Source organism: Giraffa tippelskirchi, chromosome 10 (genome assembly GCF_054371585.1).
Source record: "Giraffa tippelskirchi isolate mGirTip1 chromosome 10, T2T-mGirTip1v1.2.pri, whole genome shotgun sequence".
NCBI classification, from domain to species: domain Eukaryota; kingdom Metazoa; phylum Chordata; class Mammalia; order Artiodactyla; family Giraffidae; genus Giraffa; species Giraffa tippelskirchi.
The window spans coordinates 10,967,773-10,980,565 of NC_137284.1; the positions used below are offsets into that span (position 1 = coordinate 10,967,773).

The following is a 12,793-nucleotide window of genomic DNA, read 5'->3' on the forward strand; positions in this document are numbered from 1 at the left end:
TTTTTAAAACCTCAATTCTGTTTTGCAGCAGTTGCACCATTTCACACACCCACCATTGGTGTACAGGGTTCCACATCCTCACTGTACTTGTTACCTTTCGATTTTTGCTAATGACCATCCTCGTAGATGTGAGATAGTATCTCATGGTCATTTGATTTGGGTTTTCCTGATGATTAGTGAGGGAGGAACAATCCCTACCCCCAAATATGCAGAATAGGAAACCGATGTCCAGGGATGAATTTATCATGGTCACGACTGGTAGGTCTCAGAGGTGGGATTTGAGCCCAGACAGAAAAGCTCCAGGATATACATGCCTGGCGAGGATGCTTCACTGTCTTTCACGTGCTCTGCAAACCTGGGATCATGCTGTTTTGTATTCTGTTCTTTTCTCTCCATGTCCTATTGGAAGGATTTCTCTTAACATTGAATACTATTTTCAGGCAGTTGTTTGCATGATGCTGTGGACACTCTATGTTGAATGGACCTTGGGATGTCCAGCGTTTCACTTTTGTAAGAGACTGAGGAATTCTTTCTTGCTTCTTTATGTTTGTGGGTGCTTCTGATCATAGAAGTGAAAGTCACTCAGTCGTGTCCAACTCTTGCAATCCCATGGACTATACACTCCATGGAATTCTCCAGTCCAGAATACTGGAGTGGCCTTTCTCTTCTCCAGGGGATTTCCCAGCCCAGGGATTGAACCCAGGTCTCCCACATAGAAGGTGGATTCTTTACCAGCTGAACCACAAGGGAAGCCCAGTAGCTTTCAGTATCAGTATCTGTTCAGTCGCTCAGTCATGTCCAACTCTTTGCGACCCCATGAACTGCAGCACACCAGGCCTCCCTGTCCATCACCAACTCCTGGAGTTCACCCAAACTCATGTCCATGGAGTCAGTGATGCCATCCAATCATCTCATCCTCTGTCGTCCCCTTCTCCTCCTGCCCTCAATCTTTCCCAGCATCAGGGTCTTTTCAAATGAGTCAGCTCGCATCAGGTGGCCAAAGTATTGGAGTTTCAGCTTCAACATCAGTCCTTCCAATGAACACCTAGGACTGATCTCCTTTAGGATGGACTGGTTGGATCTCCTTGCAGTCCAAGGGACTCTCAAGAGTCTTCTCCAACACCACAGTTCAAAAGCATCAATTCTTCGGCGCTCAGCTTTCTTCACAGTCCAACTCTCACATCCATACATGACCACTGGAAAAACCATAGCCTTGACTAGATGGACTTTTGTTGACAAAGTAATGTCTCTGCTTCATTGAAACATGTATATTATCATATGTGAAACAGAACACCATTCCAGGTTCGATGCATGAGACAAATGCTCAGGGCTGGGGCAATGAGATGACCCAGAGGGATGGGATGGGGAGGGAGGTGGGAGGGGGATTCAGGATGGGGAACACATGTAAACCCATGGCTGATTCATGTCAATGTATGGCAAAAACCACTACAATATCGTAAAGTAATTAGCCCCCAACTAAAATAAATAAATTTATTAAAAAAAAAAAAGAATAATTAAAAAAAATATGCTGTATAGGTTGGTCATAACTTTCCTTCCAAGGAGTAAGCGTCTTTTAATTTCATGGCTGCAATCACTATCTGCAGTGATTTTGGAGCCCCCAAAAATAAAGTTAGCCACTATTTCCCCATCTATTAGCCATGAAGTGATGGGACTGGATGCCTTGATCTTAGTTTTCTGAATGTTGAGCTTTAAGCCAACTTTTTCACTCTCATCTTTCACTTTCATCAAGAGGCTCTTTTAGTTCTTCTTCACTTTCTGCCATGAGGGTGGTGTCATCTGCATATCTGAGGTTATTGATTTACATAAATGTTAGAAGCAAAATTTCTTGGACAAAAGGCCACGGGTATATTTAGGACAAATCATTTCCAAAAAGATTGAACAAATTTACACTCTTAGTAGAAGTGTTCATGACCTATCTTTTTCTTTTTTTTTTGATCTTTTCTCTCACCAAAGTCTAGTAATCTATGGTCTACAATTTGTAAAGGATAAAAGTAGAGGTTGGGGGAAGATGGTTGCTTTGAAGATCAGAATTCATCCTCATGTTGGTGGCTCAGGCTGCAAATACAGAGCCTCAAGACCAGGGGGCTCATTAACAGACTCCAGCTCCAGCCCTGGCCTTAGGCTGATTAGGTGAGCAAAGCCTGACCTTCTCCTTGATACTATGCAGTAGCCATGCTGAGACCACGCATGTGTTCCGACAAGGATGAAGCAATGTGTCCCTGAGAACTATCTACTAATTCACCCATTCATTTACTCAACATGCATTACTTGAGGGCCTGCTATGTGCCTGTCACCAGTGCTGGAGCCAGAAGATTGGAGAAGACTTCTTTTCATCTGTACAATGGGGGTTATGCTTTGCCGGGACGCCTTGGGGGTCAGTGAGTGAGATTTAACATCTGTAATTAACCTGAGTTATTATTCTTACTCTTGTTGGTGGTTTCTCATTGACAGAATCATTGCTTATGATTCCATGAAGACCACCTGGAAAACGAGTTGGAGAGACTGTTCACTCAAGTCTTCATTTAGCTCACTTCATGATATTTACTGTTAAAAATATGAACCACCAGTTCTATGCTCACCTCTTCGCCATTTATCAGCTTTGCACCCAGTCTGCTTTCACTCCCCACAAGCCAGTTATAATCCAGCATCATCTCAAAGGAGCCAGGCACAGGTAGCCATGGACATATGGCCGATCTACACACAGATGGTAACTGCAGGATTTACGGGTGTGTTTCAGGGTTGGGGGGACAAGCCAGGAGGCAGTGCCCCTCCCCTTGTCCTATGCCAGCCATTCTCCATCTCCCTGAAGAGGAAGCTCTTTCCTCCTGTGGTCTCCCAGCCACACCTCTGTTGTTTTCTCCATCTGTGAGATGATCTAGAACATCCCCCTGTCACTTCTTTGGGTGACCTTTCCCAAGTTTCAACCACGTGCTTCTGCAGAAATCTGTCAATCATGTTTGCTGTGGGGGCAGGGCCACATGATCAACTGAGCCAAGCATATGACCCCATGCCCCTGCCAGGATGGTTGGTCCCGGGCTGAACACATACTCTGAAGTGGCCCATTCAGAGCCCTCCCTGGAACCTTGATATCTTCTGAGTTTCTTTCCTTACTGGTTAGTCGTCTTAGAGAGATAAAATCCCGGGGCAGGCAGCTTCAGACTCCCTCACTAGGTGTAGAGGCCTGAGGGAAGAAAGCTGTCAGGTAAGAGAATCAGTGATGAGAGAAGAGAAAAAGCCAGGGAGAGAAACAGTGAGCTGATGGTTTCTGATTTCTTGGGTCCAGTCTCTGAGATCTTTAGACCTCTGGTTCCTGCATCCCAGACCCTCAATGTCCTTCCAATAAGTTTCCCCTTTTCTTGAAGCCAGTGGAATTGGGCTCCTCTCACTTGTGGTTGAGGCTTGATTCTAGATCCTGCCTGGTTATGATGCACCTCCCAGACCCAAAGAGAGGCACCCATTCGTATCAGCACCATTGAGATGAATCTTTTATTCTTTATTGAGAATAGGGCTTTGCAGAGCATCAAGCATAGTTCACCAGCATCCCTGGGTGGGATGGCTCTGCATGTGAGTGAGTGTATGTTTGTCTGGCCCTGATTGATTCCTATAGCAGCCCAAATTTACGCTGCAGGAGCCAGGCCAATCCTGTCATTTCCTCGATCATAAACCGAGAAATACAGCCTCAGGAAGACATCACCCAGGATCCAAGTCTCCGAGGTTTCCAAAGGGTTCAAGTGCTCTGTGCTCCCTTGAAAGCTGCTAAAGCAGAGCTCCTGAGAAATCTGGGGGAGACAGAAATACACACCAGTCAGCCTGAGCCCTTACCTGTTACCCTCCTCAATATCCAGAGCAGACAACTTTTCCATTTTCCCCCTCCTTTGAGAAGAATCAAGTGGTTCTCTCAGCAACTGCAGAAGTGGGGGTACAGGAACAAGAAGGGCCAAAACATGTGGCTGTCAGGACAGGGGGGTGGGGAGAGGAGGATTGGGAGTTTGAGATTATCAGATGTAAACTAGTATATGTGTGCTTAGTTGCTCAATTGTGTCCAACTCTTATGACCCCATAGACTGTAGCCTGCCAGGCTCCTCTGTCCATGGGATTCTCCAGGCAAGAATACTGGAGTTGGTTGCTATTTCCTTTTCCAGGGGATCTTCCTGACCCAGGAATCAAACCCAGGTCTCCTGCATTGCAGGCAGACTCTTTATTGATTGAAGTATGAGGGAAGCCCACAGTTAAACAACAAAGTCCTACTGTGTAGCACAGGAAACTGTATTCAGTAACCCGTGATAAACTGTAACAGAAAAGAATATGAAGAAGAGTATGGATATACTTGTATATAAATAAAACTGAGTGACTTCAATGTATAACAGAAATTAACACAACATTGTAAATCAGCTGTATTTCAATGTGTGTGTGTTAGTTGCTCAGTTGTGTCCGACTCTGTGACCCCACAGACTGTAGCCCTCGAGGCTCCTCTGTCCTTGGGATCCTCCAGGCAAGAATACTGGAGTGGGGAGCCATTCCCTTCTCCAGGGGATCTTCCCGACCGAGGGATCAAACCTGGGTCTCCTGCATTGCAAGCACGTTTTTTTACTATTTGAGCCACCTGGGAAGCCCAATACTTCAATAAATTTTATTTAAAAAGTACAAGAATGGCCTGCAGTTCCCCTCACACTCTAAGTTTCTTTCATTATGACCCCAATCGCTGTTTTCTCTGCAGAGAGTGGGTGTTCTTCCCCCTATTCCCCACAGTCCACTCTTTTTCTAAAAATTTTAAAAGTTTGAATTGGAGTATACCTAATTAACATTATTGTGATAGTTTTAGATGGACTGCAAAGGGACTCAGCCATACACATGCATGTATCCGTTCTCCTCCAAACTCCCTTCCCATCCAGCCTGCCACATAATACCCAGCAGAGTTCCCTGTGCTACACAGTAAGTTGTTTTTGGTTATCCATTTTAACTATAGCAGTGCCCACAACTGGTTATTTATACTGCACTAAGGCCTTCTAGGGCTTCCCTGGTGGCGCAGCGGTAAAGAATCAGCTTGCAATGCCAGAGACTTAAGAAACATTCGTTCGATCTCTGGGTCTTGAAGATGCCCTGGAGGAGACCATGGCAACCCATTCCAGCATTCTTGCCTGGAGAATCCCCATGGACAGGGGAGCCTGCTGGGCTATGGTCTATAGGGTGGCTGAGGTGGACACAATTGAAGCGACATAGCACACACACAGACCCTCTAGGAAGCCTTCCTGACCCACACTCACCATCCCTGGATACTCCATGCTGGCTTGGGTGACTTACCCTGGTGCTCCTCCGGTCTGCAGGTCTCATCACCCCTAATCTGTCCCCAGCCCCCCTTTGCACAGCCCCTGGGGGGTGCCATTTGCACATAATCCAGTGTAGATTCTACTTGACCAAGCAGACCTCCTCATGCCTCCATGAGGCTGATGGATTAGAATTACTGAAATTCCCTCTCTTCCTCAAAACCTTTGAGCCCATCAGCCTGCCCTGAACTCCCATAGGGAGCTGACATTAAGTCTTAACCCTGTGCTGGGGCTGTGAAGTCAATGTGCACCTTTTATTCAACTTAGCATCCAACCTTCCCCACAGAGGGGTCTGGTACCCCAACTCACAGAGGGGGCACTGTGAGTGCAAGGCGAAGCTGCAGCCAAGGACTAGGGTGACCATGTAATTTATCATCCCAACCCGCGCACTTCCGAGAAGGGAAGAGAGACTGTTAGTCACTATACTGGGACAGGACACGGGGACTGTTTCCAGCCAAACCCTTCCTCGTCACTTTGGTATTTCAGGGATTACTAGAATTGACTTTCCGTGTTCATGCATCTGAAGGCACTGGTTGAACCGAGGCTCTGTGAGGCAGAGGCCCTTAGTGTTCCCCTGTTCTTGTGTCAGGCGTCATGCCAGCAAGGGGTGTTGTCTCCACGTTTATTTCAGGAGGATGAATGTCCCAGACAGCCCTCTACTCTCACGTGGTTGGTTTTGTGGGAGGCTCTGGCCCAGCCACAGGGGCTCAGCAGCATCTGCAATAGTGTGACTTGGCCTGCAGAGGGCGCCCTCCTCCCAGCAGCAGCCCAAGGGTTCCTGCAAGTCCCAGTTTGAGAGCCAGCCCCCAGCGTTGCCCCCTCACCTTCTGCACGTAGTACTGAGGGGGCACAGGGTAGTTGATGCCGTTGATGGTGAGGATGAGCATCGGCAGGCTATCGACCGCATCACATAAAAGCACTTGCTGTAAGACAGAGAGGAAGACAGGTGGGCCCAGGTGATCCTTGGTGTGGAGGGAGCCCAGGAGGGATGCTATGGCGGGACCCTTCACCTTGTCATCCATGATAGGCTTGGGGTTGATGAGCTTCAGGATGTTGTCGACCAGGTGAGTTGGCCCAACCAGAGACGAGGTCCCAGTATCCACAATGGCCTGACATCCTTGGGAACAACCAACCACATTCCCGTTTATGGACATGCTGAGAGAAAGTGGGAGAAAGCAGGCACCAGGGTCACTTTGAAGTCTCCCTCACGACTGCTCCCTCCCTGACTGCCCCTGAACAGCCCTTCAGCTCTTGCCCAGACTCTGTTGTCCTTTGCTCTGGTCACATCACCCCTTTGACTTCCTTTCAGTTCTTGAATGTACCAGGTCCTTTCCTGTCTCAGGGCCTGGGCACATGCTGGTCACCCTTCTGAGACCATCCCCTCTGTCTAGCGAATTTCTGCTCATCTTCCAGGTTGTAGTTTGTCACGTTGTCAAGGAAGCGCTCCCCCCAGACTAGATCGGGCTCCTGTCTTGGTCACTCTCTGTAGACCCTTCCTCATGTCTAGCATTTACCAAAGTGGTAATCCACTGTGTGTGTGAGTCGTTTCTCGTACATCTGCCTCACTAGGTGTGAGGGAGGCTGTATCCTCAGTGCCTCCCTAGGTGCCCAGCACATAGCAGGCGCATAATGTGTGTTGGTTGAATGAATGAATGAAAAAAATGAAAGAGGAGCACCCAGAGACCTGTTATCTGTCATGTGACCAATAATAGGTCAACCCACACTGTGAGGGGGGAGGTTCCCCGGGGCAGCAGATGCTTAACGTGGGGGTGGGGGAGACACAGGCTGCCCTGGGAGAGGGTGTGTCCCATCACCGCCCCCTCACCTGGCTCAGACCCTGAGGCCCAGGCCAGAGGAGCATGAGCCAATCCAGGAGACCTCCGAAGGACAGGAAAGCTTTGGTCTGAGGATATCACAGAGAATCCCATTAATTATTGCCCCTTGTTCTCAGGCCACTTCTGAATCCCAGCTCCTGATTCAGTCACAGCGCCCGCCCCACTGTGTCCCCAGTTTGGGCAGTAAGTAGCACTGGTGAGGTGGGGTGTCTTTTTTTATGAGTTGCTCTCAGGTCTCAAGATTTCAGCCACCCTCTCTCCACTGCTGGGTAACTTCTCCCTGAGGAGACCAGTTTTCCCGGTTTGTCCTGGACCTTTTCTCTATTTCAGCTGACAGTTCTGTATACTGAGGACCCCCTTGGTCCTGGGTAGCCCTGGTCAGTAGGTCATCTTATCACAGCTCTGTTCAGGTTGATGAAATTCCCTCCCGATCCTTTTTTCACCACACTATAGGGTCCTCTAACCAGGCTCCCCACCTCATAGCACCAGGGTGCAGCCCTTGCCCAGCTGCCCGGGCCTCTCTGGACCCTTTCAGGACCCTGGTCAGAGGGCTGGTCAGGAGCCCTGGGGCAATTGTGAACCTATAGGTGATGTTTGTATCTGTGTTTGTGTCTGTGTGTGTGCTTGTGTGTATCTGTGTGCCTGTGTGTGTTTATATGTGTCTCTGTATGTGTTTTTATGTGTGTCTTTGTGGGTGGAGTGTATGTCTGCGAGGGACTGAGTGTCTGTGCGTGCATTTGTGTGTGTCTGCTTGTGTTCCTGTGCACGTGTGGGAGCATCACTTGGGGTGACCCTCGGAGGGGAAGACTTACCGGCTCATGGCTACCTGCCAGAAGCGGGCTTGGGTCACTGGTACCCACTGGAGTTTTCCCTTATGGTAGGTGTGGTCCACCCCGCCAAACATCACCACGCTGCTGTTTCCTGGCCGGCTGAAGAGAGAAGGATGAGGGGGGCTCATTGGAGGAGAGAAATGCCAGACACTGTCTGTGCTTCTCCATCCATCAGAGGCACTATTATGGTCCCCATTTTACAGATGCAAAAACTGAGGCTCGGAGGGATTGAGTACCTGACCAAGGTCAGTCACCATCTAATGAGTGTCAGAGAAGAGGTTTGAAGCTGGGCAACCTGGACTGCATCCGACCACCCATCCTTCTGAAGAGGACCTGGTCCCTTCCAGCTACCTGAGTGCTCAGATATTCCCTCAGAGGGCTTCGTGCTGGAGGGGTCTGGCTTCCTTCTTGTCTAGCCTTTCAGTTTTCATAAAAGTCAAGGGCTGAGGGTGTTTTGGCATGGGTTCAGGGTTACCCAGGGTTGGTTTCACTTGCCTGTTCCCTGTACCATCCATGGGACTCCAGATTCAGCAGGTCCCCCACCTCTTCTCTCCCTGTCTTAAAATTCCTAATATATTTTGAACACAGCGTCCTATGTTTTCATTTTGCACTGGCTCCTGCAAACTGTAGCTGGTCCTGTGTTCTTGGTAAATTGTTAGTGAGGAAGGAACATTTCCGCCATCCCTTTCCTTCCTTCCATATCAAATTCATCAGCAAATCCTGTTGCCTTTTCCTCCAATCCATTTCCTGACACCTTCCATTGCTCTCCCTCTTATCTCCACTGCCTTAGACCAAGCCACTGCTCTGGAGCCCAAGAGCACGGTTATGTTCCAATAAAACTTTATTTACAAAAACCGGTGATGGGGCCAGATGTGACCCTGAAGCTGTAGTTCTCCTGAGTTAGACTATCTATCATGAAAATTCTGGATCAGGTAGTCTATAATTTTTCATGCAGCCACAAGCATTGTTCGGCTAATTTGAAGAGAGATCTGGTCTACCTCAGACTTACGAGCTCAAGTAGAAGGCAAAGACTGGCTCAGAAATGACTCCTTGGTTCTTCAGGTTGTCGAAGACTGGGGTGGTGTCTTGGACAGCGAGGTTGGGGTAGGCCAAGCCCAGGAGGCCATCATAAGGTACTTGTTCCAGGACCCAACTGGACTGATTCTGGCTCAAGCCAAAAGTCTGGTTCACGATGACAAGGTTCCCGATCTGTGGGAGAGGAGAGTGTTCCCATATAATGTTTTGGGAAATGGGGCTGGTACTGGGCTGGGGAGGAGATATCATCAGCATTGCAGAGAAGTGAGACCTGGCTATGCCCTGGGTTAATATCAGATGGTTAGACCAAGCTGGGACAGGAATTTGGTTTCCATTGGTGTGGGGCTGTGTATTTTAAGAACATCTACTTCTCAGAGCTGCAAACGCCAGCTGAGTCAAATTGGCTTCATGTCTTCTGTACAGGTGGGGCAACAGGACAGGACTGAATGGTGTCCCCTTGTGGAAGAAGCGAGTAGAGAGCTGGGTAGTCTTCCCTTTGGCATCACTATGATCTAACGACAGAAATGGACTGAATTCATTGTCATGTGCTGTGGATTATGCATCTGTCCAGAAAGACAGCAGCCCATTATACAATATCACTGGAAAGGTTCTTATGACAACTTTGCCTGGAAAACAGGCTTTTCAGGGTGTGAACACTTGTGTGTGAGTGCCTGTGTGTGTGTGAGAGAGAGACAGAGACAGAGAAACACAGTCAGAGCATACTCAGGCACTTAGGGGGAGGCAAGACATAGTTTTTATTAGACTCTCAAAGGCCCCCTAGAATGAGAATCCATTTATCAGGCCCCTCCCACATCTATGACTCCTGCTTTACCTGCCTGGATACCTGAAATCCTGGGCTGCCCCCAGGGACCCCAGATCAGTTTTAGAAAGGGAAGTCGCTCAGTCGTGTCCGACTCTTTGCGACCCTGTGGACTGTAGCCTACCAGGCTCCTCTGTCCATGGGATTCTCCAGGCAAGAATACTGGAGTGGTTTGCCATTTCCTTCTCCAGGGGATCTTCCCGACCCAGGGATCGAACACAGGTCTCCCGCATTGGAGGCAGACGCTTTAACCTCTGAGCCACCAGGGAAGTCCAGATCAGTTTTAACCTCTTCCCAAATTCCCCTACCTGCTTGAGTTCTGACTGGCCAGCCCAGCTCTACTGCTTACCACATGTGTGACCTTGGCCATGCCCTTGCTCTCTGCACCTCAGTTCCCTCACCTGTATCATGAGCTGATCATAGTACCTGGTGCGTGGGTCGCTACCAGACTAAGCAAGTTATTACAGTGAATGTGCCCGGTAGAGTTCCTGAGAATATGAAAGTCGGTGCTTTACTCCCCTGCTTCCCTACTCCCAGCCAAATGAACCTTGGGCTGCTCACGGGCAAAGGAGCTGCAAATCCACCCCCCAAGCCACTCTCTCTGGGTTAGCCACTGTGGGAGCTTGTGTGTCTGCAGGGATGCTGTCTCCCCAGGCAAAGGCCCTACCCAGCAGGTGGCCAGCCACTAGGGGACTTTGGTAAGTGGTCATGTTTGGTGGGGCCACAAGGGAAAAATCCAGAGAGTACCTTCCCAGCTGGTCCTGCATCTGTTTTGTAAGCAGTGGTCGCTCCCAGGGCCAGCTCTGACTCAGCCCCTGGTTTCCACGTTACCTGAATGGTGTCACAGCCAAGAACACCGTTCATCCTCCCGGAGCCGTATCTGAGGTCGATTTTCTGGCCCAAAGGCAGGAAGGTGGTGGACTTCTGAGGGTTGAATCTCTTATGTGTAGCTGCCGACACAAGCGATGGGAATCTGTCAGGTGCCAAGATGGAGAAGGGGGGTTGGGGAGGGCAAGATTGGTGGGGGGGCTGGTACTCACAGCAGGAGGGACTTTGGCAGTTGACAGAAGGCACCCACAAGTCAGATGAGCCGGTGTCAAAGTTGACCTGGAACTCTTGAGGAGGTGTTCCGATGGTGATCTTACCAAAGTAGGCCATCTACAGGGGCCGGGGAGGGGAGTTTAGGGCAGACCTGGCTGCCTGGATACCCCCCAATTCCTGGAGTACTGCCTCCCTCTGGGCATCCCAGGTATCCAGAAATCACTTTCCAACTGCCCCCCCCCCCCAGCCTCTGCTCAGACCAGTCCCTTCATTTGAGAAGCTCTGCAGTCTCCTCTTTAGGGCCCAGGCTCAGTGCCTCCTTCTCCAGGTGGCCCTCCTAGGTCACCTCAGGCCACTCCCTCTAAACTCAGAGCATGTCCTGTCAACAACACGCAGGTGGCCCTTTCGTTTGACATGTATTCAATCTTTGCCTCTCTCTCAGCCTAGCCTGTACATTTTTGAAGAAGATAAAGCTCTTTTTTTTTTTTTTTAAATCACCATAGTGTTAATTTTTTATGATCTCACACGCCTTAGGGGCTCAGTAACTTTTTACTGGTGTCATTCCTTGATCTGTAGAGGGTGAACTTTCTCTGCCTGGGTTTCACACTTGATGCAGTTGGCTTTACCTTTTGATCAGTTGTGACTCACCCTTCATCTCTAACTGAGTAGCTCACTTTGTTCAGAAAGAACAATTTCTCTCAAACTATTGCCACATCTTTAACACAGAAATGGATGTTTACCTACCCCCTGGTCATGCTGGACCCAGTCACCACAGACCAAGGGTTGAGGGTGAGAGTGACTTCTCCTCTGGAAACGGGGTCCCCTTTCCCCCGTGTTTCTGCCTCTTACAGAAGCCCCACCACCCCAATCCTCCGCCTGACCACTTCCAGATGAACCCCAGTGCTAGGCCAGACCACCAAGGGGCGCTGTGGTGCAGCACCTTCCCAACACACTCACATTCTGGAAATTCACCAGTCGGTGAGAAGAGAATTTGTCGTCAGGATCAGAATTCTGGGACAGGCTGTGAGATTGTTCATCCAAGAATTTTTCCAGCAAGTGTTTTCCCCTGATAGTTCCTTGCATGGTCTTCATCTTCGTCAGAGGGATTCTTTCACCGCGCGTGGGGAAGGGAAACAAGAAGGCGCAGCAGTCAGTTGTCCCTGTTCTATTACGACTGTCATACTTGACATTGTAATGGCGCTTTGTAGTTTTTAAGCCCTTTTATGTGTCATCTTCATTATTAGAACGCTGTGCAGGGACCATGGCAAAGACTTAGGTCTGACTACAGGCTCTGTCTTGTAATCTTGGGTAAGCCATATGACCTTTCAGAATCTCAATTTCTCTATTGGTTAGAAGGTGGAATGTAATAATCCTTACCCCCCCCATATGGAATGTTTTGGGTATTAAGTGAGATGATGGATATAATGTTTCTGATATACAGGAAGTCTCAACAGTGACAGCCATCACCATTGCTGTTGCCATCCCACTGTATCTTTTTCAAAGAATCTTGGGAGTGATGTAGAAGGGGATCATTATCCTGTTTTTACAGGGGAAGAAAGGAAATGCAGGGAGTTTGTGACTTGTTTGTGGTTGTACAGCTTGTTAGAGATAAAACAGCATAGAAGTAGTCCTCCTCATCTTCCTCCAGGGCGCTAGCAGAAAAGATGGATGAGAGTAAATGTCAGGGGATGGAGAATAAATTAGAGAAATTAAGAGTCTAGAGAAGTAAGGAAGAATCAAAACAGAAAAAAATGAAACAGAGACTTCTGCATGCACAGAGATATCAAGAGATGGAGAGATAAAAAAGAGAGATACACAGATGAAGACACTGACACATACACACAGAGGTGGAGAGAGGGCAGAGAGAAGACCTAGAAGCAAATGCAA

General features: G+C 48.8%; 1 protein-coding gene across 1 annotated transcript; it reads right to left on the reverse strand.

Moving 5' to 3' along the window:
• Positions 1-3,489: 3,489 nt before the first annotated feature.
• LOC145522352 (pregnancy-associated glycoprotein 2-like) lies at positions 3,490-12,076 on the reverse strand. The gene is made up of 8 exons (XM_081531120.1): positions 11,864-12,076; positions 10,906-11,023; positions 10,697-10,815; positions 9,020-9,219; positions 7,993-8,109; positions 6,356-6,500; positions 6,170-6,268; positions 3,490-3,800 (listed from the first exon to the last, which is right to left on the reverse strand). The coding sequence occupies exons 1-8, from the start codon at positions 11,996-11,998 to the stop codon at positions 3,639-3,641; spliced, it is 1,095 nt and encodes a 364-aa protein (XP_081387246.1). The 5' UTR covers positions 11,999-12,076; the 3' UTR covers positions 3,490-3,638.
• Between the last annotated feature and the right edge of the window lie 717 nt (positions 12,077-12,793).